The sequence below is a fragment of the Labrus mixtus genome, chromosome 15 (assembly GCF_963584025.1).
Source record: "Labrus mixtus chromosome 15, fLabMix1.1, whole genome shotgun sequence".
NCBI lineage: Eukaryota > Metazoa > Chordata > Actinopteri > Labriformes > Labridae > Labrus > Labrus mixtus.
The window spans coordinates 21,498,711-21,523,358 of record NC_083626.1 but is presented as its reverse complement, the minus strand read 5'-3'; the positions used below and the strand labels follow the sequence as shown (position 1 = coordinate 21,523,358).

General features: G+C 38.2%; 1 protein-coding gene across 1 annotated transcript in view; it reads left to right on the top strand.

Annotated features, from left to right (window-relative positions):
• The window catches only part of LOC132989745 (metabotropic glutamate receptor 4-like), a 177,313-nt gene that overhangs the window by 117,028 nt on the left and 35,637 nt on the right, over nt 1–24,648 (top strand). Inside the window, exons 3-4 of the mRNA XM_061057563.1 lie at nt 1,061–1,277; nt 23,459–23,594. Of these exons, the coding sequence (XP_060913546.1) occupies nt 1,061–1,277; nt 23,459–23,594 (353 nt within the window). The remainder of the gene's footprint in view (nt 1–1,060; nt 1,278–23,458; nt 23,595–24,648) is intronic.

The window sequence follows — 24,648 nt, the reverse complement described above, 5'->3', positions numbered from 1 at the left end:
TTATGGACGAGTAGCGTTTAATACAGCGCTAGTATATGCACATTAAAACATGTTCATCCACTGACTCACGCAGTCAAACCTTATTTTGGTTTAAAGCAGTTACCACTCTGCCTTCAACATCTACCGTCTGAATATATCAAGCATGAGAAATCAAGAGAGAGAAAAAAAACCCACTGCATCAGCAAAAAAAAGGGTGTCCATATTTGAAGTGAAACCATGAAACACGTTATTGAACATCATTAAATCTGGTCAGTTAGCTTCCTAACTGTGCAGCACAGAAGCCATAGGAAGATCACAGAAGCTCGAACAGCCATGAATCTGAAATAACTTGAGCAAGCAAAAGTTGAGATTACACACCAACCAAGATTTTCCTGCTGGAGGCGGATTCTCACAGACTTCTGTGGTGAAACTAAGAACAGAGGGAGTTAAACCTTTTATAACAGCGGCGTATGAAGACAAGCCGAAACTCTGAAAACTGCACTCGCCATCTACAGCTGGGACTTCTTACCGTGACTATTTCGGGATGAAGTCATTTCAGTTCAACAAGTTTGACTTCTATCCCTCAAGATTTCACCTTACTTGGTTCCCTTCGTCTTCAAACGGTTCTAAGTAACACTACTTAGTTACATTTATAGTTTTCCAGTCTTTCCCATTAAACAATAATTCGCTTTGTGATTTCTGACTAGAACTCTGGGTATTATCGCAGCACTGGAGGCAGATCATCTTTTGCTGGAGAGAAGTGAGAATTCATGAAGAGATTAGTGTTGCTTGACTGGTGTGGAAAATATTTCTCAGAAAGTGTTGTTGCTAAGCCCGTGATCATCAGGACTATTTAAAGCAGCAGAGTGCCAACTGTAGAGGGGAAATAACAATCAGGGTGCTGCTAAGATACCAGCAGATGTTAGGTGTCACATTATAATTGTGTTTTTTTTTTTTTATTGCATTATACCGCAGGGTACCTTCCTGTTCTATGAATAATTATTCACGCAACGTATGTATATTATACGTTTCCTGGTGTATAACAACATCTCTTGCTTTCTCTTTTTTCCTGTTCTCATAGATCCCTCAGGTGAGCTACGCCTCCACAGCTCCCGAGCTGAGTGATAACACCCGCTATGACTTCTTCTCAAGGGTGGTTCCCCCAGACACCTACCAGGCCCAGGCCATGGTGGATATTGTCAAAGCCATGCGCTGGAACTACGTCTCCACCGTAGCCTCTGAGGGAAACTACGGAGAAAGTGGTGTCGACGCTTTTATTCAAAGGTCTCGAGAGGATGGTGAGTTTTTCAATTATTGCTTTAATGATTCCAGAGTTTATTTAGACTGATGTGAAAATGACCCTGTCTACACCACTGACATAGTTTCTTTGTGATTGGACAAACAATTTAGAATCTAGTATTTTTTCCCCCACTTAGATTTAATGAACTTCCATGTTAAGTAGTTTACTAATGTATTTTTCATGAGCCTTTTACAAACTGAAGCTGTAACAGGTTGTTAAAACTAACCAGTGGCACAAAGAAAAGCCTGTAATAGGAATATCAGATAACTTGAAAAGTGGTCAGTACACAAATGACCTTTCACATTGATCTAGCCGTTCATGAGTCTGATGGATGTGGGCACAAAGCTTGACATGGCTCTCTTAGTCCTGAAGGTGAGTGATCTGTCTCTGTTGACAGGTTGTATAGATTGTGTGTGTGTGTGTGTGTGTGGTGTCGATGACACGATATGGTCAATACGTTACCATACCAACAATGCGACACAGTATGGTATTACAATAGGATACGAAATGATAGGATATCAAACCATAGAATACAATACCCTTTATTGCATTTGATTCCAAATGCTGCGTAAATTTAGCAGATATGATTAATATTAAAACACGACTTTGTTCAAAGCTCCAAACTGTTATCTGCAGGAAGTAAAAATATCTGATGGATACAGTAGTTGTAACCAAAAGAAACTGAATTTGTTCATCTAATATGGTGACGGTGTGAAAAATGAGGCTACTGAGCCAGCCCTAAGCAACATAAGGATATAGCATTTACAGTGTCAGGAATACTAGTCATTTTTGGAGCAAGGAGCTGCCAGCACATGAGCTCAGCCTGACCTTTGACTCTTTCTGAAGCCGAATGTAATCACTAACGACATGTCCAGTACTCTCTCTGCCACCGCGTCCCCTTCCTTCTTTGCCAGCTTTTAGCTGCTGCCCCATCACCGGTCTTCCTGGAGAAGCACCAGCAGCAGATTACTCCTGCAGAGTCTGTCTAACTCAGCTGCCTATTTGCCTTACAGTCCATACTGAGGGGGATCAGAGCCCAACAAGACAGCCGCAGTTTCATTTCAGATACATATTTTTTTTTTTGTGAACACTGTTTCATTTTTTGCTCTTCTTTTAAGATGCTGATGTTAAACACTATTTAAGGCCTAACTGAGCCAGACATCTAAAATTCCCAATTCTGGAGATACAGTATATTATTGCTTTGAATTTCCAGATTTACATAAACAAAGACAGACGTGTATGTATAGGACAAGAGCTCTGGGTACTGAAAGGCAAAACATTTTGTGAGTTTTAGTTGGCGTTATGATTCGCTGTAATTTGCATTTAAATCAGTTTAAATATTTGATTTAAGGGAACAAAACACAGACAGAGATGGAAAAGGAATACCAATTGATTCATTAACAGTTGGTGAATGTCATGCATTAAATGACTAATGAACACAAATCAGGATTCAAATAACAAAATAAGACTTTTATTAAATAGGAATTTGAAAACTTGAACCGAAAGGATAATTTATGTTTTAAAGTTAAGTTTCTTTCATTCCTTCTTCTGTGTGTTGCCTTCTTATACGCATTAGCATGATCAACATGTTTCCAATGACAGAGTTTCCCTACACAACTGGTTTAAAGAAGCAGGTATCTGGTGACAATACAATAACTCACCTTCTTTATGTGTTTTTTTTTTTTTTTTTTGCTTCAGTTTCTTCTTCTTCTTCGTTTGTTGTTCAATAGCGGTTAGCAAACAGTTACAAGCATCACTGCCACCTGGACTGGGGAAATCCAAACCATAATGTTTCGGGAAGCATACTAAATTATTGTTACAGGCTTAATCTAAAGGCAAGGCAAACGTATTTACATAGCATTGTCTGTCTGATTATTAAGAGTTTGTGCTCTACGACAATTTCAGAAACACGCAACTTCAAAGTGTATCACAGAAGAAACATAAAGCATCATGACAACAGTGAACTGTTGACCTAAAGGATTATATTGCAACCACTGAAGCCACTACCACAGCTCTTGGCTGACATGATCAACAAATTCCAAAGCTTTGTGGATCTATAACTAAATCAGACCAGAGTTTCCTTCAGACTCCAAAATTTGTCGAATAGGCTAAGATTTAAAACTACTGGAATATGATTTTCTTTGTCGTGATAAACATATTAAAACAAAGCTGTTTTTTGTGACATTGAAAACTTAACAAAAGTAACTTATAAGCCGTTCGAAACTCTCAGTCACCTGTCTGCTCACACCTGCTACACACAGATGTCTCTTGAGCTGCTGTTTTCTTTTGCTTAAAATGTCTCACTCTGAAACAGGTGAAGGCTCCCTAAAGGTGCCCCCAGAGCTTTCCAACCTAAAATCAGCAGCGCCTTTCATTAAATCAAGCCCTAACCGAGTCATGAATGCCTAAAGCCCTGCAAACATGTCCTTATTCCACCTGTTCTGTCTCCAGCTACAGAGATCTTCTACTTTGTCAGAGATTTCACTGCATTGGTGATGTCTTTCTGAATTAGAGGGTGCCTTCTGATGACATACATTAATTAGAAAGGTTTTGAATGGACCCAGGGGAATTGCATCATGTGTGTTGCATCATGTTATAATGCCATGTCATGTATTTTTAGCATGATGGTTTCCGTGGTACATTGTGTTTGGATTCAATCATAGTGTATGGGCGATGTTAGTCCACAAATAAAACCTGTACTGTAGATGTATAAATTAATTTGGAAAATATTCTCAAAAGCAAAAATATCTTCTTTTTTTTTTTTTTTAAATACTGATGGACTATACGCCGAATACTTGACATTAATAGTCAAATTGTATTTAACTGGAGGTATGTTGTTCTTAGGAGTGATTTAACATAGTTTGGATATTATTTCATGATTTAAAGTCATAACTTTCTTTTGGGCTACCAAAAAGTTCAAAGCAAGCTATATTGCAAAAATGCATCTAAAAGAAATTGCCTTATTAAGCTGAAAAAATGCATGTCACATGTCAAAACAGAACCAACAACTGACACCACAACAAACCAACTGCAGCATGTTTAGCTCTCAGAGCCACAGTAGATATTGATCACATGCAGAGGTACAGTAGTGTTGCCAAAGGGCGTGTTTGACTGACCCTTCAGCTTGAGTCTTTAAATCTCATCCCTGCCTGGTTTGATTTCCTAATATTCAATAAGACTAAAGAGATGTATAGACTGCAAGAAAAGGAGGCCTCTGGTTTTCAATTTCTTAGCAGAGAGAGTAAAATATCTCTTTTTCAGTATTTCTGGAGGTTATAAAATGAATTTCCTTCATTTATTTAAGGTGACATTTATTTAAGGTGACATGTTTGATGTTGAGAAGGACAGTGGATATAGTCAGAGAGTGTGGAATGACGTGCAGAAAAAAAGGATTCAAAGGTCAGACTCGGACAAGGGACACTCCGCCTTAAGGACAACAGCCCAGGTACATGAAGCTCTCAAACTAACCGCTAAACCATCCAGTGACCCATTTCTAACAATTTCTCAAATATCACTGGTACTTGATTTGACTGCCTGACAGTTAAAGACAGCATGTCAGCTGAAAACTGTCAAACACACTTGTAATATCATTGTTTAGAGACAAACACTGCATGCTTTCTCAGTGACTATAAACAAACACTTAGACAAATAGCTGTCAATTAGCCTGTTTGTGAATCCTTTGTATTTAATGCTTTACTATTGATTTCCCTTTCAAAATGAAAAACATATACATTTGTCTGTTTAATTGCCATGCTGAAGCATTGTTTATTCCCACGTCCCCATGTTGACGCTTTGATTGATACCCGAGAAGAGACAGAGAGAACAAACAGGCAACTCTGTCAAATTCAAAGCCACAGGTATTTGGAGGCTTAATGGGCTCTGCAGTCGTCTGCTCACATTATGAAACAGCCACATCTGAAGTGACCTCTTTCTCATTAAGCACCCAAAGGCCACACTGAGCAGCAGACTCGCCCACCTAAAGTCACAGTTGTTGTTTATTTCAGAGCAGCTACTTGTGAACACATCTTAACTTTGAATGGCTGAAGAAAAAAATTAAACATAATTTAGATTTCTACAGAATTTAACAAATTCAATTATTCATGAAAAATATCAGAGATGTGACAACTTTTATTAACATCTTAAAATTAGAATGTAACTGCTTCACAAGTCATGGAATCATTCATCTTTTTAGTTAATATTTATTCAAAATCCCCAACAGCATAATCCAAAGTTATTTAAAACAAATAACTCTTCATTTTTGCTGAGAAATCAATTTTAAATGCTTGGTATTACTTTATTTTTCTACAGTTATACAGTCTAGAATGCACCTGACAATCTGAACTATAAGTATTTCAGTCTAATCGAGCCGTACTGAACACAAACATGTACGGACGACTGTACAATTGCAGTCATTTTTAACAATGCAACTTGTGCAACCCATTCAGCAATGACAAATTAAAAAACATATTTTCTATGAATGTAATGAAAATATCGATACTTGGTGGCCATGAATCGGTATAATATCACCATGCTAAAGATCGAGATACTATGCTGTATCGAGGTGAACTGTTTATATTTCTCATTCAAAACAAGAACTAAGAAGAAACAGACTGACCCACATAGCACAGGTTTGCACGATCACTCATCAACACACTGCAGCTTGGTCTTCTGGTCAAATTCATTTATATGGCCAGTGCTATGCACAGCTTACCCAAACTCTTAGATGGGCATTCTGACATTTATATGTTGGTCTTTTCTTCAGAATTTCAAAAGTATTCTGACCATTTGAATATCCAGTTGGTTTTACTGTCAGTGTGCCTTCTAGCAAGACAGGACAGAAAGAATTCATAAATGATGTATGTTTGTCTTTTGGGATGGGGTTTGGGTGAGTAGTTTAGGTGTTGTGTTCGATACTTGATGACACAAAGTCCTCCTGGCTAGAGAAAGTGACATCATTTAAACCCAGCTCACTGGGCTTTCAAGTGGAAACAGAATTAAGCTGGCGATTCGCACAGCATTTGACCAGACTTACTGCACTCAGGTATCTGTAGCGTGGACTGGAAACCGTTTGACACAGCGGTAGTCAATATCTCAGAGGAGGGTTGCAAAAAACCCTTAGTGTATCTGTGAGAGCAAGCGTGAACTTGAGCTGAGAAGGGTGAGAATAAAAATTAACAAATCTGAAGGTTTGCATGCTTTAGCTTAGTTGCTTGTTTCTTTGTTTTTTAAGTATTGCACATGAACAGAAATAAGATGAGTTAAAAGAACAATGAAAATTTGCCTAAAATACTGCTTTTTTGTTGCTCAACTGCCGTACCTATGAATATTCAAGCTCATGACAAACAATGTGTTCATGACAGATGGCATGTCTGACAAAAAGTCTCCTTCAGTGTTCATTTCCGGCGTCTTTTCACACCTCAATCATCCAGACTTTCTTCACAATCTGAGGCACCAAAAACCAATTGTAACAGCTTTTTTTCTAAATTCTGTTCATCAGCTGTGATAAATCAGAGCACAACAATGCCTTGATGCATTGGCGTCAACATATGCAGTTTAAAAGCTGAATATTCTTTTTTTAAAGTTAATGGAATATCTTTATTTTGAAAAGGAACAAAGTCATACAATGTGCATTTCAACATGTTCAAGTGGCTTCTTAATGGGTTTACAATTTTGGCAAGCTGATGCTTTTGTCTTGTTTCAGACGAACATTGTACATCATTGAACATTCAAGTATCTGGGTTTGTTTTGACTGTGAAATAACTAATATATTTACCATACTTTGAGTCCTTTTATCAGGGGTATTTATAATGTAATATTATGGAGTACATTGTCAAAAATAAGTTACTTGTTTGCGAAAGTTAAAATGTTAATGATTGAGCAGGTCATTAGAAGTTTGGGGGTGGCAGAAGCTCCGCCTGCTGGGACATCGGTTGTAAACTTGGGGTTTCCCGGTACAAGTCCCAACCAAGTTCTGAAATTGGGCTGGATGCTGGAGAGATGTCAGTGCACATCCTGAGTACTGCCGAGGTGTCCTTGAGCAAGGCACCAACCCCCAACTACATGGAGGGCCAGTCCCTGTGCAGCTCCCTCACTCTGAAATCTCTCGATGAATGCATCTTTAAGTCCTGCATGGCATCACGTCATATTATTATCATTTCAGAATCACCATTATATAAGGATTCATCATCTGTGGACCATCAATGGCTGTACCAAATCATATAGTAATCTATCCAAGGGTTGTGAGGATATTTGATTTTAAACCAAACCTTCAAAACTAAAAATGTGTGTCAGAGAATCTGTCGTTTTAAATTGTGCAAAGCTATTTCAGCATCAAATATGCTACTGTTTAAATACTGTTTATGAAAATGAGGCCATCTAGGAAAGAGTGTAGTTCTACCAAAACTCATTACATTCTCCAAATTATAATGTCAGTGCAAGAGTGCTACTGCATCCTCACTGGTTTATATTTCCACCAGACAAGGACACAGCAGATCCAGTAAATGAATTCTCAGCAGTGAAGGGGCAGAAAAGGACAGAAAAACATAAATGTTTAATTCTGTACCATGCAAGCTCCACATACAGAATTTGCTTGTGGTCTCCAAATTTTGCCAGACGATGAATTTAAGACTCCAGAATGGTGTGATCATTGCAATACAGCAGACATATTATTTCACTTGGGTCATTCCCTTTGAATATAATTTATCAAACAGCCCTGCAGGATTCAAACTGTATCATTAGGGGAAATGATTACAGGAAAAGAGGGATACAACTGTTCTGCAGCATGATGTCTTGCTGTTGTCACCCTTGAAATGCAAGCTTGTCCTTGATGCTCGAGTCTTTGCTCCCTCGGTAGATTTTGATTCTGTTTATTCTTCTGTATAATAAAAGCTGCTGTGCCTCCAGTGTCCTTATTAGAGAGTGCACGGTCCTCTGCAGTAATGCTGGCTGACGTGCCGTGTCATTTTCTTCCCACCTTGTGTGAAAAGAAGTGGGATTTTATTTCCAGTTGATACTTCTTACCATCCTTTTATATCCCAGTATGTAATCAAATTAAGAGGATTTTACAGAGTCAAGTTGTGACACTCTTAAAATTAGGTGTTGGAAGAATTTAGCTCAGGTGGACCTATAATATGAATCCTCAAGAAGCCGAACGACTATTTTCTTTAAAATTAGTTTCTTGTGATTTCATTTCCAAAAAATATGCACGCTGACAATTTTACCATTGAAGATTAGTTGGATGAATAACTTCAAAATAAAGTAAATCTGATTTTTTTTCTTCTTTTAAATGACAGCTGAAGAAGAGGAGGAGGGCAAAGGAAGCACACAGCAGCACAGGGATGACAGGCAGATTATGCAAATGTTAGAAACGAGGGTTGCGTGCTGCACCCTTTGTCATGAGGGAAATGTCAAGAGGAATGATTTGAATACTCATTAACCTCAGACACAGAGTGAAAATGTAGTTAGAAGAAGAGTTTTTTGTAATAGTTTTAAATGTTCTTTTACGGGCATATTACCTATTATGCAAATTCTCCTTATGAACTTATGATACTGAAGCTATTATTAAGATATTACAATTACTGAGACGAAGCACTATAGTCTGGGTAATGACTTGATTTCAAGTTTGAAGACTTATTCATCCACAATGAAAAGAGAGACCGGAACAGCTCAAGAATTCAATAAATAAGGTGTTAGCGTCTAATTTGCAGTTTTGACAGCATTGCCTGTCCATTGTACTTCATTATTCTAATTATATTTAGCATGAAAGACACAAAGGGAAGAAAAAGAGAAAGGAAGGTAGGAGTTCATGTCCCCTCGACTCAACATGTCAAACACAGGAAATCCCTGTGTATCCCATAGACAGCTGCTCCTCCTGCTTCAGGCCTCATTGAGTCCTGATGAATGCAGCACTGGGCTTCTGAGAGTTTAAGAGAGACGCTAAGTGAATTTACTTTGTGCAACCACCTGTGTCTTTGTTATTACCCCAACACTCTCACCTACTGATATTATACATGCCACAGAGAAGTTCCCCCGTTCAACAGCCACATTCAATAAAACTGATGGAGCACAAAAAGCTAGAAAAGTTCAAAATTGAGGTGCGTGGGTGTCAAACTAAAAGCACACTTTAGGAGAATATACACATTGCAGATTTAATCTTTGCTGTTATTTTAAAGCTCCAGTAAGGAGTATTTAGCTGGTGATGCAACAGAGTGAAATTAATATTCATACCGTTTGAGCTACACACAAATGTTTAATGTATGTTACTGCTGTCATGGGGTAGGTGTCAGACCAAATGATTAACTACATATACATTTATATACAATTTTAAATTGTTGTTTTTTTCCCACCATACATGTTCTTAATAGGTGATTAATTTGACTGTTGAGGAAAGCAGGGTGAGACTGTCAGAGAAAACACTGCGTACACATGCACAGGTCATAATAGGCAAAGAGATAATGGGTATGTGAATGGTCCATTGGGGGCACCAAACTCTACACAACCCAAATGTTCCTCACATGATTTTTTAATAAATATAGAAAAGGAATTTATGAATTACAAAACCCCCACTGTACAGTAACATTTTAATTATTACCTCTTCATATAACTTTATTTCATTTACACCATTATGCTGTTCTGCCTATTTATTACCTGACTTTTTTTTAAAAGTGTTCATTACCTTGTTTGATTAGCAGTTTGCAGCATTTTGCAAATGGTTTCATATCTTTAAAACTGTCACAGCTACACTTCCAAGGGTTGCTTTATGTTCCTTTCAGCCACCTGGAGCTCGGCTCCTCAGACAGTTTGAAAACCAATGAAGGGTTTCAGCTGCAGGTGTGCCGAGCGAGAACGATTGTCAAGACTCTGCCACAGATCTGCTATTTGCATAATGTGCTTTATCTCTATCACGTCACACAAGCTCGCCAACACTAAATAACATAATTTAACAAAGTTTTCTCCCCAGAACACAGAACTTAAATCTGTGGCTTTGCTTCCGTTGAAAGTTTCAGAGTTATTCTATGTAATCTTTTTCTTCTGTTACATATTAGGTTGGCATTTTAGCATTTTTTTATTAGGTTAGCTTATCTCCTACACGTGCAAATAAGATGGTTTTTTTTAATTTAAAGTCTTAATGTAATTCACTGAAGGAAAATGGTATCCTGATCTACTTTGAGGCCTTGGAGCATTTACACTTTTACTTTTGAACAATTACAGTGTAGCAAACCTTTTTTTAAGGGTCGTTCATTTCCGTCTCTTGGAGAAGTTATATGCCCAGTAAGGCCGGTCTGGTCTCTGCAGGAAGCTGCCCTGGGGCCTGCCAGAGGCAATATTGAAGGTGAAGACACTTCATCACAAAACGGATGAACCTTCAGGTAGTTGGGTCGTGCTGCAGCTGAGGAGGCATCTGTGAACCTTGGTGCAATCTGCTTGTGCAGCACATTTTGGACAGGCTCGAGCAAAGGCCGCTTGTCTGTTGCTTGAAAAAAGTGCTTGAAATTCAATTCTGGGAATTATATTTGGTCATTTTTTCACGATGGGGTGAACCAATCCAGAAACAAACTTTAATCGTCTTCTAATGATGTTACTCATGCTCTAATTTAGAGCTCTTTTACATAAGCCCTAGAAAAAATACTTTTCCTACTAATAGAGTACTCATTTTTGTGATGCCTTTAGTCAACTAAATGTTGCAGCTCTTCAGTATGGGTTCAGACTTGGGAAGTCTTAGAATCCTTACCAAATCTAAAACATGGTTGCATTATGTGAAAAATGAGATTCTAAACCGATATCCCTCTTTCTAGTCCTGAACATGAAAACGACTACAAAAGCAATTGTGCATCACACACTGGGATCAAAAACATTTTTGTGAAAACTGTCAGCATCTGCTTTTAAACAATAACAGGAGGTTTTTCAAACTGTCAGTGCTAATATCCTCTTTAGTTTTATGTTGCTTGACATTAGCCTCAAGGACTTCAATGTCTAGTACTTGTTGGCAACGGTATCAGTGGCATTGTTTCCTTGGTTAGCAATAGAAATCCTGACGCCGTCCAGTTTTAAACCCTATCTCACTTGTCTGGGATTATGGCAACAGCTAAAACAAGTCTTTGGTTCTGTATTCCCCCTCCTTTCCAAATAATCTAAGCCAAACATTTGTACTAACCAAGATCGAAGAGTTTCTTAGGTTTAAAATTTGCTGAATTGAAGGTACCTACATTTAAGTTATATTCTGATCCTTGATTCAGAAAGGGAACTACATGATGATGATTGCTAATTTGGGCTAAGCAATACAATTTAGATTAGTACAGCCAGATATTACGATTTCTATTAATTAGCCTGGTGTACCGTAACCGCAGACATGAACAGTGAACTCATTTGACTGAGTTGTAAAAGTTGTACCTGTGCTCTTGATTTAATCGCTGTACCCGTTGTAATTTGTTTTAATTCTATAGCTATGTCATTTATTGTCCTAAATAAGAACCAGTTTTATCATAGGTAAGCTACATTTTGGCTTATCATTTAACACATAAAAACATCTTGCCAGCATTGTTACTTTTAGTCAAAAAAGAACAAAATTCCAATTGGTAGGGACCATCTGGAGAAGCATGTTAAAGGCTTTATATCCTCTGAAAATAACTCTGTGAGTCATGACTGTCTACAATGGGTGTAACACCCGAGTCCCACTGTCTGTGATGTTTTCCGAGTTTTCCGAGTCCTATCTTCAGTTTGTTTACATCGCCGGGACGGTCGGCTGACTCCTCCCCTCGCGAATAAAAGTTGTTTAATTGAGGGACTAGAGAAAAGAAGAATAACATACTGTACTCACTGCTTGACTGCGTTTCTAGAACACGCTCATTTCGGGTAAATTTACATGCAGTGTGAAGATACGAGCATAATAAAGATCGCTAGCATTAGCATGCTAACACAACAATGCACCGCGAGTTGTTTTGGTTTCATGCTGGTGCTCAAGGGCGACATCTGCGGGATGAAAAAATATATAGGCATATAAAGCCTTTAAATACAGAAAAAGACACTCCTGAGCATTTATAACGCTACAGCTTTTGTCCGAGACCACACACAACTTGCTGTTGGCAGGATCAGCGGGTTACAATGAAGAATGCCGACAACACCAAGAAGCTATTTATCACGTCCAAAGCACTGATAAAGAAAGTATTGGGATGTGCCAGGGGATGTAAACATAGATTTAAATTCAGGATGTCAACCATCATTTCACTCATCCATTGTCAGAAATGTATGCCAGCTGCTGAAGATAATAAATGGAGCCTGACAGTCTGACATCAGATGTACCTGCAGGGAGCTTTTCAGCAGCTCTTTGGCAACGTGAGAATGTTCATTTCATGCCTGCTGCAGCTCGCTCTTCACCCACGCCCACAACTGATTATACAGCAACATTAGTGTTTGTCTTGGAAGCAGTTTAAACTCTTGAGTTAAGGTCTACCAATATTTTCATCTTAAGAGCTTTTGCTTTGTGGATTCTCCTCAGTGAGAGGAAAGCCCCATGCATGTCAGGTGAGTCATTTTAACAGTGTGGAAAAGCTCATTTCACAGTGCTTAGAGGCCCGACTTTGATTTATAAATCATTTGCACTGAGAAGTGAAATGTCACTCAGTCATTCTGAAATCTAATTTATTGTTGCCCCAGAACCTGCTTTCAAGAAGATTTTTTATTCAGGATCTTGGACCTGAATAGTCAACGTGCTCTCCAGCTAAAAGTGCTCAGTGGTCGACAATGACATGCAGTTAGTATTCTCTCCTTAAGAATAAAAAAGCATTAACTAAATGTCTGTACATGTTAAGTGTGTCTGCAGCTCAAATTGTAACATTTGTACAAAAACGTTCTGATTATCACAGTTGAGTTCACTCTACAGCTGCTGGAAAATAGGACAGTGTTGGATTTCTTAAGCTTGTTCAGACACAGACAAATCATTTGTGCTTACACCACTGGGAAGAAATGATGGTTTCTAATGTGATGTCATGGTAGGAAATAGAAAGTGCTGTTTCAACAGCTGCAACAATGTTTCAAAGATAACATTTAAAGGAAAAGTTCAATTAAAAACGAGAGTTTTTTCGGATGTATGACAGGTGGATTATCAGCATTATAGTTCCTTGTTTTTAATGTATTTTATTAATAATCTTTTTCTTTGATAAATTCTCTGTATCTTGGATGGGCTTTCATTGGATAAGGGGAGGACACTAAGACCAAAATTTCTCGTCTTATTTTTCAGCTGGTTGTGAAAAAGTCTAAAATGTTCGACAAAAACTAACAGGACCATCAGCAAGAAGACTTGCTTATTTTTATTTATGTCTGAAACCGCTGCTGCAGCGTAGTTATCAAACAAAGTGACTAACTGCATGCTGCCAAAACAGTCTTTTATTACATTTTTCCACTGTTAAGTTTCTAGATGAGTGATATCATCAACTGTATAAAAAAAAAGGCACGATGCAATCTTATTGTTTGCTTTAAAATGCTGTAAAACAAATCCCAGCTCTCTACTAAAATTAGTTAAATATGTATTCATTTTGATTCAAGATAAAAGTAAAAATAGCTCCCAATGTTTCTTCAAAACATAACATTCAATCGAAATTCATGCATTCTAAATAAATCCCTCAAAATGATAATGTGCTGTCAGTAAAAATACATTGCTGGGGACGCAGTGCATATTGCAGTAAAAGTGTGGCAAGAATAGTATGTACACAATAACACGTGCGGTCCCTGCTGCCCTCTTGCCCTTCTTGAGCCCCCCCTGTGCTGTGGGGATAAATAGAGAGTGGGTCCACTTCCATTCGGGAATTAAAGCGAGCTGATATCAGAGCAGAGTTGCTGACAGATGTAATACCATGACTGGTTGCCATTTGGCTTAAGAAAATAGCCATGCCAACAAATACTTTCAGTTGATCCATCAACTCTGAGGCCAGAGAGTGACTCCACTTTCACCCTCTCGTGTTCTCATATATACTTTCACAGATTGTTAGTGGAGTCATCAATACAAGCTTGAGTGGATAGTTTTTCATATATCGGAGAACAAAGATTAGACTCATGCAGTTCATAACACTCAATTTAGCAGCCAGTCCAGAGTAGAGCACCTGTTGGGGGGCACTACAGTTGCTTCATTGCTCCCTTTATAAACATTTATGATAATAAGGGCAAGTCGTAAGTTTCCAATTGATTGCTTCTGCTCTTGGTGCAAGGAATTTGTCAAAATGAAATAAACATTTCCACTCATAACCTCTCTGTGACAAATGATATAATTACTGCCCCATGTCCTCTGTTAATAAACTGAAGTTCACATGGAAGGTAATGAAGTCACGCGTGCTTTTACTATTGGGATGGATGAACGTCATTTTGAGATAAAAATGTCACACTTGGCTTTAAAACTTTATGATTTGTTAATTTAACATCAGATGGCTTCACCTCTTCAGTGACACAATTGTTAGCCTGTAAGCACTTGCACATTACAGTAAGATTGTGTCAAAGACAGATTTATCCCTCGTTCATTTGAACAGGCTCAAAGAAAATTGTTGCGCAAAATGTCTGAATCTGGCTCAACTATACATTTTTGTAATTTGAACACCATATTTCTACTGCCTATCTCACAATCAGCACATGACAAGACAAAATCATCTCGTATCACCCTTCCTTGTGGTATCTTAACAGCAGTCCAGTGTTTGTTTTTTTTTACGTGTGATAAGCCTTCAAACTGATTCATTTATTACTCAAACCGGACATCCTGGATCATTTTTCATTGTCACACTGCTACATGAATCAATCTGACCCCAGCCAACGCAGCCACTTGCATTACTTCAATGCAGGGCTTTATTTTTTTCCATCGCCCACATGGTCGCCTTTTACCAGCTTAGCTGTCAGTCGAAAATGTTAAACAGCCAGCATCTAACAGGGTCAAAAACTATACAGGCATTTCTGAATTCATCACCGAGAAAGTTAGCTTCAGAATTTAAAAAAATATTCATTTATATTTCAAAAATGCTGGACCGTTCCCGATTTCATCTGGACTGAAATGCAGCATACGATTCTGGAAACTCTTTTCAGTTAGAGATACATCTTTGTTAGTATAAAAGTAATAATCCCATTAAAAAAAAGCTTGTTGATGAACAAAATAATGGAAGTATATTCTATTGTACATATGTTTTAGGTATTTAATTAAATTTTAATCATAAATGGTGGCACACAGAAACATATACTGTCAGAAGGATGCATCCCAGTAATGGCAGTCTTCTTTAATCTAATTTTAAACATTACCATGCAGATGTCTTTCTTATTAACTTCAGAGAATCTCCCCATGAGTACATTTGAAAGCCATTAGAAATGACTACACAGCAAGCCAGAAAATTGCTTCCTGTCATTTTGTTTCATCTTATGCTTCTTTGAAACCCAAATATTCTGCAGCACTACTTTCCCCCAATAACACAGCAAAGCGAGTTTACAGGGGAAGCTCTTTCAGATATCAAAGGAATAAATAAATAGGAAAAATGATATGCTCTCCGCTCTGATTACTGGTTTGTTGATGTTGACCGAAGTTTACTGAGGTTAAAAATTAGACCCCCTAAATCAGCCAACATGTAGCCAGCCACTGTATCCAATATTATTTGGAGGGTTAGGGTTAACTAACTAATTTGGAGATTGGTTAATTTGTGTTGTACCAAGAGCAACACAAATACATTGATTTATCATTAAGTCCATTGAACGAAACCTTATTGCAAATTAAATTATTTTGATTTTTTTTTGTAATTTTCAACAGAAATGCCAATCATTTGTCAAAGCCTCTAAAATATAAGAATTTGCTGCATTTGTTTGTCATTTATCATAATAAAAGAAGAGATTTTGTATTGATGCTTGGACAAATTACCCAATTTTAAGACATAATGGTCAGCTCTTGCAAATTTTGATAATCAACCCAACCTAACCTTAAATCTAACTCCTCACATGTTGGCTTTTTAATATGGTGATGTATTCAGATTGATAACATTTTAATGAGATGCTAAGATGCATACATCAATATTATGTTTAAAAATAAATGATGAAATTAGTGTTACATTGATGTTATCATCCTCATTGCCATTGGAACAGCAAATGCAAGTTAATAGCAATTTATGTACGTTCATACAGGTCTACATTTCTGTTATTCAGTGTATATCTGCTCTATCTATTTATTTGCATTAGCAGAGCAAAGGCAGACAGGGAGCATGTGTTTGTGTGCTAGAGATATCTGAGAGGACAAACATGACTCCCACCCGCCTCACATTAACCACAGTTCAACCTTATTTTCCCGGCAGTACACATAATATTGAATCTAGGCCTTGTGGCATAATCCAACCCAGAGCTGGTCTCTGATAAATCATCTGTGGACTCACCAAGATCCCTGATAATTAGAAAATAGACTAAAAAATACATCCTCGTGATTATAATTAGCCTTATATTAAGATACACATATACACAGTAGAACAAATATACTATTTGTACATAGCTGCTATTGATCAAATGTTGTAGATAAAGCTCATAAAAGTGGAAAATGACCCAGATGCATCACAATATAAAGACAAGTTACAATGGCACATAGGTGGAATTGGGATCATTTATCTTCTGAGAGACATTCATGCAGTTCAAATAAATCCTAATCTCTTCCCAATTTTGATGCAAGTTCTAATAAAACACAATTTTTATTTCTTCCATTCTGGTTACTCTCCATGACGCTGGAGGAAGCAGATCAGTTCCTGTCTTTACACTTTTCCATGCAATACTCATAATACTGCAGGAGAGGATTCAATTTTGTAGCTCTGTAGGGTATCTTTGCAGCTTTGCAGTCTGTAATAATTATAACGGGATATTATTCTTTAATTGATCCTCCGAGGAGTAATTCATTTTATCCTCTCAGCCCTCCACAGTGAGGTCAGAGCAAAAACATCAGTGACAGAGCAGCGACTCGGGGACTTTTGGGCTTCGGTGTCTTGCTCAGGGACTCTTTAGTGGATGAGGGGGTTTGCTGAAACAGGAGAGGAAACCGGGACCTTCTCTGTTCAGGGTCAGTTTCCCCCTAATGATTTCAGCCTACTCTTTTGACTCCCACTGTTTCATTCCCAATCACACTTAGACATTTTTTTTATAAAAAAAATATGCGAAAAAACAATCTGTAGATAATGTAGGGATATTAAAGCACAGCACACTCCCTGCAGTTTATCTGGGGTAACATTTTACCAAGGACAGTCAAGATTTTACCTGTGCTTGTTGTTTTTGAAATCAATTCCATCCATCTATTCATTTTTCTCACTCTCAGGGGCCTGAGCGTGTCCCAGCATGCATTTGGTGAAAAGCAGAGTTATATTGGATATGTTGCCAGTTTATCACAGGGTTCCGATCCAATGGTTTGCATAAATCATTTGGTATTTAATACGATGAATCACACTTTTACTTTTATTTACCTTCATTTCGAATGCTCTCCACATCACCTTCTGCACAGTTGACATTTGGTTCTGCGTTATCATGTGTTTTAGCCACATGTCGATATGTCCTTGGGCAGGACATTTAACCCCAAGGTGCTTTGCTACTTGGGCAGTGGCGTGTGAATGTGTAGGAATGGATGAGTAAATAATGATTGACACTTTAGATAGCAGTTTCTGCCATCAGTGTGTGAATGGGTGTAAATGGCTAGGTGTGACCTGTAGTGTAAAAAGCATTTCAGGAGACTAGAAAAGCACTATACAGTGTAAGCTAAAGTTCATGTACCATTAACCATTATCACTCACGTTATCTATGGTATAAGTTAGATCAAAAAGTCAGTGTACTTCTTGCGGCCTGTGCATAACAGGTGCCTTATGTGGTTATCAGAGGAGGACGCTCCAAATATCTGAACTCATTATTGTAAATAAAAGTTAATCTTCCTCTATAGTTCAAAGTTTCCTCTTTTTCAGCTACATCTCAATCATCAAAGTTTTCATATTCTCCAAAAGGCAAAAAAAAATGTTCAAGTCCCTCATTGTTATAACTGGATGTGAGTTTATGCACGAGTTGTATACATTGTGAAGGGAGGATTTGACTGAGTCCCAGGCTGTGTCCGAAATCACTCACTCATTCCCTACTCACTATGTAGTGAGTTTAATGCAGTGGACTGTATAGTGCACTCACTCAGCAAAATTAAAAAACATTTCGGACACTACTCGCTCACTCACCGGCTGCTGACAGTGACGTCATTGTTGTCGCGCAACTGAAACGCGCAGCTTAACAACGGCAGAGGATCAATAACAATGGTAAATAACAGCATGAATTTCTGTGATAACTCATATTATACTGAGTGTATTTTCACAAAACATTAACAAATAATAAATACTTGTAAAATATAGAATTTTACATAATGAAACATATTTTCGGACCAAAACTGAATTATTTATGCTCACAGACTCTGGTGTCTCGTCTGTCATCATCATTAGGACAAACTAACATCACTAAAGTTGACGATCTTTCAATCTTTATTAAAACCGATCATAGATTTCAGTAAAACGCTCTGAATATGAACTTTATTGAGTTTCTGTGTTCATGCTGGTCGCTCCTTTCGTCCGTCTGAGAGCAGCCGAGTCAAACGCCTCTCTCCGCTCGTAAAAATCTTTTGAACCGCAATGCATGATGGTATATATTGCTCGCATAGTGACCATCGCTCATACACTACTTTTCAAAATGCATTGTGGGATACATTGAGTGGACTATATAGGGTATGACCATGCTCACTCAGAATTCGGACAGCACTGCAAAATGGCGATAGGGAGTGATTTCGGACACAGCCCCAGTTGCTTTGTTTCCTGTTTTATTTTACATGGCTGCTACATAGCCAGTGCTTTGTTATAGAACGGTGAACTGGAACTTTTCATAGGTGTCCAATTCAAATTCTTGACACCCCTCAGCCAATCAGAACCCATACTATGCAGTGTTTCCCCTACCATTATATTAATGGTAGGTCAAGTTTTATTTTTTTAAGATTTATTTTTGGGGCTTTTTGTGCCTTTATTGTAGGGATATGATAGTGGATAGAGTCGGAAATCAGGGAAAGAAGTCATTTAAGGATACCTTTCCGATAGAACAGGACATCTGTCATTAAAAGTAACCCATGAACACCAAGATTCCTTCAAGTGTTTGTGTCGTCGTGTCGGCATGTCGGCATGTCGGCTTGTCCCCACCCCCCCCAACGCTGTAAACCTAGGGGAAACACTGCTATGGTATGAATCAGATTACTGGTCAGCAGCTACACAGTATATCCTGGACTACCAATGGATCAGCGGAACAACTGCTGTTGGAAGCAGATGGGAATTTAAAGCCCTGTGCGGCTCAAACAGGCTTTCTAATTATTATCTGATTGTATCTGTTGAGTAATAAATCATTTGCAGCCATGCCAGAAAAAAAGAAGCAGTTGCTTAAGTGTTGATGTTTTCATCCAAGGGTGAATAAAGTGACTGTTTTAAAGCCTGCAGCCAAATATTGACCATTTTTACTGTGGAAGCAACATTAGTTTCACTTCTGTGTGTTTTCATTCCTAATCATGGTCTCCAGCTGCACATTAAGCCAGCTTGTGTAGGTATTTCAGCTGAGGGCATCCCAATAAACAGTCTATTTATATACCTGCGTGCTTCTGTGCTCCTGCTCCGCTATCCACCAAACGCAGAAACTGTGCTGCAATCAGCCACACTGCCAGGGAAATATTTAATGTTTATGGCAGCACTGTCGCTCCCATGGGTGTCAAATGAGCAGGAATATTAGTGTTTTGAGCTCTTAGGAGGGCAGAGACTGGAGCTCACAATGGGAGACACGAGAGAGGAGACTCGCAGTCTCCTCAGCAACGGATATTTTTAGAGGTGGTTTTTAGACATCTCTCAGATGTTAGGAGTGGTACAAGATGAGTGCTGGCAGATGAATACACTGCTCATTAAGTTTTTAAGCAGGATCTGCAGAATAAAGGATGTTTCACTTCATTAGTAGATAAACCTCTGCAGTAAAAATGACATCATTTATTAGGGGTTTTTGGTTAAACTGCAACAGATCATCAAGAAATGAACCCAACCCAAGAAAAATGTGGTAATTTACTTGTGTTTTGACTTATATTTCACTTTGCTGAACCTAAATTACAAGTCAGTTGTTTAGTTGACTATTAAACAAGCCAGTGGTTTTTAATCAGAGACAATTTCCAGGTAATTTTGATATATAACTTTAATTAATCAGCCCACAGTCCTGCAAGTCTCTGGAGACACAAACAATGGTGTTTTGCCATTGCTGCTTTCTGGGCTACTACACATTTGTAATTAATTGCTTCATAATTGTCTTTCTTGTTATTTTTATTTACACAACAACATTTGGTGGGATGGATGAAGTGTTTTATTGAAAATCAGATTCCTCCAGAGACACTGATTCCATTAGCTGAAATGAATAAAAATAGATTATGTTAAAGGAAACAACTTCAACAACAAAGACTAATTAAAAGTTACTTGAGTCGTATGAAAAACGGTAATTTTTAGGCGGCTTACTAAGACTGAGAGTCATTTAAACATTCAATTCGTAAGAAAATAATACAATATTGGTTGCTTCCTCCTGCCATTGAGTTTCAATCTGGGCCTTAAAGTAAAGGAACCAGATACTGTTTGTATGGACGTGTGGGTGAATGGATAGTGTTGACATAGAAACAAATTGTCATGTCTACCCTACAACCAACAGAGTTACAACACTGGCCCCATGGAGCCCCCTCCCCCTTTAGTGTGAATCAGCTCCCACAGGCCGGGCTCACATCCCTCTGGTCCTCCTGGTATTCTCTGCGGAGGTTAAGCAATGCTGCCGCTAATGTGAGGAGGGAAGAAAAGGAAGGGGATGAGTGCTCTGCTTCCTCACAACAGATGCTAGGGGAATGTGGGACTGAAGTACCAGCGAGGCAAAGACATAGAAAGTAATGATTGATAGAGTCTGTGAGAGCAGAGAGCTGCTGGTGCTAAATTTCCCCTGTGCCAGCCTGGATGGTTTAAGTGTAATGACACAGAGAGGTACACGGATAAAACTCTGCTTCAGTCTAATCAAAGCCTCAACAATCACCAGGATGTAGATAGTAAAATAGGCACACAAACACTCAAATATATGTTTTCTGCATGCTGTCATACAGTGTTTACCTGTTACTCAGTTTAACTCTTTATTTTTTTTTCTTTATTTCAGTCCCTTTCCCTTAGTTAGACATAAATAGAAAAATGACCCATAAACCCCAAAAGGGCTTATCAAAATTAGGCCTGCAACACAAATCTGTTTATCTACAGGTAAAAAAAAAGACAACAATGTTTGTTATTTTCAAGACTGTTTCGCAATTACATTTCTCAAACAACAGCACAGCAGACAGTGTTACCATCTTTAAAGTGATATTATACTGTAGATAACATCATTTACCATCAGGGAGGTTTTTCATGATTTGGTTTAAAGAGTATTATATGCACACAGGAAAATGAATTGATGCTGTAATGTTTATATAACAGTTATACATTCAGACTGCAAAATGATTTTAATCATAATAACATTTGTTTAGATTATGTCTTTTCACCTCACTTTGAAATCTCAGTCTTATTGTATCACGCTCTGGCTGTGCTATATAATGTGTATGATCAGATGATGATGCAGAATATTATTTTCATCATATTGTTTACTAGCTGTGATTGGTCCATTTTGTTAAATACTGTAATTACACTTTACTACGGAATATTAGACTTAAGGAACTATGATACCGACTTGGTTTTAAAAGTAGAAAATAAATAAATGAGGGGTTTGAAGTGACTGTGCTGGAAAAAAATAAAGTCTTGCCTGAGTGAAGAAGGAAACATCCCCTAACAACTGATATGGGCCAGTACACACTAAGTAGTATGAGTCTCTTCCTCCAGTGAGGGAGCTGCTCATCCATTAACAAGTCAAGTGAATGTATAAGCCAGAACTGTTTTGTTCGAGCGGTGACATGCATGACCACAGGAAACCTATACACGCAACGTTCCCAGAGAAACAACAGCCTCAGTGGAATAGCAAAAGTGACGGTTTGAGGGGGAAAAAAAGAGACATCATTAAATTCATCCACTGTGTACCATTGGAACAATAGTGCAGGCCACTGACTGAAGCTCTTCACAGACGTAACCAGAAGTGACTTTTTTGTACCCGCGGGCAAAGCAGCCCAACAACATTGTTAATTTAATGGCATCCTCTGTTTTTTTACTCATATTTCCAGTTTTCCAATCGATTAGTATCTGTGCTGGGGCTTTGTTTTATGGTGTGAGTCTTCCTGCCGTGGACTGAACTAGAGGGTATTATTCTAGCATTGATTGTGCATTGGGCCGGCTTTGTACTGTGTCACGGAAGGGAAATTCATTAGCATGCACATACTCTCTGTGGCATTTTGGCAGGGCGACAAAAGAGTTATCCTGAAATGTTGCACTGGGATTTGAAAAGCCTCGTTGGTAACCAGGGGACGTCCCCTGCTGCCTTTAGACTGGTGTTCAATACTGAGGTCTTTCTAAGAGGACCTCCCTTTAATGTGATCTGGGGGGAATTAGTGGAGCTAACTAACCTAATCAATATAACTGGACGTTACTATAGGTCTATTTTTAACATCATTTGACTGATTTCATTTTGAAATCTACGTATTTCTACACACAGATTTAAGGTTCCACAAAGAGAAACAAGCGATGCAATAAGACAAACGACTCTGAACAAATGGAACCTGTTTTCAATTACACAATTTATGTTCCTCAAAATGCTACCAAATTCCCATGGTCTCCCTGGCAGCAACATAAACTGGATTGATGGGCCTCCATGCCTCAAAGTTGCCCCTTGTGGTCCAAAGAAAGTTTTTTTTTTTTTTAATACCTTGCATCCCTCATGGTGTGAAATATTGCACCTGTTCACATTTAATAGTTCATCTATCATGAAATAAGAGCAGAGGTTGGAAAAAGATTTGTGTGGGTAAAAGAAAGAAGGAAAAAAAAATACAGATTTTTCTGTTGATCAAGAGTTTCAAAGAGATACACACCTGGGATTGCAGCAGTGACTTGCGAATTGACGTACAATGTTTCCTTTTATGATCTATTTGGATGTTTAATAGAAGAAAGACTTTTTTTTCTTTTGTCTGACCTGATTTTTTTTCTTATGTCTTCTAAACAGGTGAGCTGTGCATTTCCCAGTCAGTGAAAATACCACGTGAACCAAAATCTGGAGAGTTCGACAAGATCATTCGCAGGTTGAGTGAGAACCCAAATGCCAGAGTGGTCATTATATTTGCCAACGAGGACGACATCAGGTGAGTGCAAAGAATCCTAATTGGCATGAGTTATCATGTCACCATGAGTTATCCATAAGCCATATATTACCTAACAAGCCAGAAAAGGAGTAGGAAGAAGTATTAACTTATAACGTTGTTTTTTTCCCCATTCCCTTCCTTCCACTTTTAATAAGTGCAGAAATAGAACCGTCTTCCAAATCTGCTAATGCCTAAAGTGGTAAATGTTCAATGTCCATCAGTGACTTGAGGCTGCTGTTGCTGCTGGCATTAAAATGTCACAAATGTCTCCTGTGTGTAAACAGAAATACATTTGCCTTTTCCTTGTACAATAAAGTCTGCTACCCGCATGATATATTTATGAGTCAGAAATGGCAAATATGATTATATTTGGGTGTATTCTTGTTTTTGTGTCACAGGGGTTCTGCAGGGTCCCAAAGTCGCTCTAAACACTAAGACCTCCAAATGATTGTAATCTAAAGCAACAAAGGAATTCATCCATGGAAATGATTAGTTTGAAGCAGCAGAAGTTAACTCAGTTCATGATCCAAATGTACTTAAAATCAACTAAGAGGTAGTTGCTCTTCACTTCAGGATATACATTGTATACCACTTGATTTCTTACTTTAAAAGATGTAAGCAACAACCTGAGATACAAATTATTTAGCACATTAAGAATTTACTCACAAAAGACACAGGGAGAAAGGGACTTTTTTTTAAATTTAAATTAAAAAAAAATATGAAGAAGATTCTGACACATAGTCTGTATTAAGAATCAATTAATTGGTCCACTGACACACAGCACTGTTGTGGTTTTGTAAATGGAAATGTTTCCCAGCAAAGCCTTAGTGGACATGTGTATTCCTGGTGGAAGGGGGCATTGATTTTGGGGCGGTCTCTGGATGATGACCAGGGCAGAAGTCCCAGTGCTCATTGACTTAATCCGGTCCTGATAACGGGTAATAGTGTGGATATGTAGTAATTACAGAAAGCCAGGGGGATTGCAGCTCTATCCTTGAACCCAGTAAGTGTTCGCTGGCAGCAGCTTAATGAGAACCCAAATTGTCTGCATAGA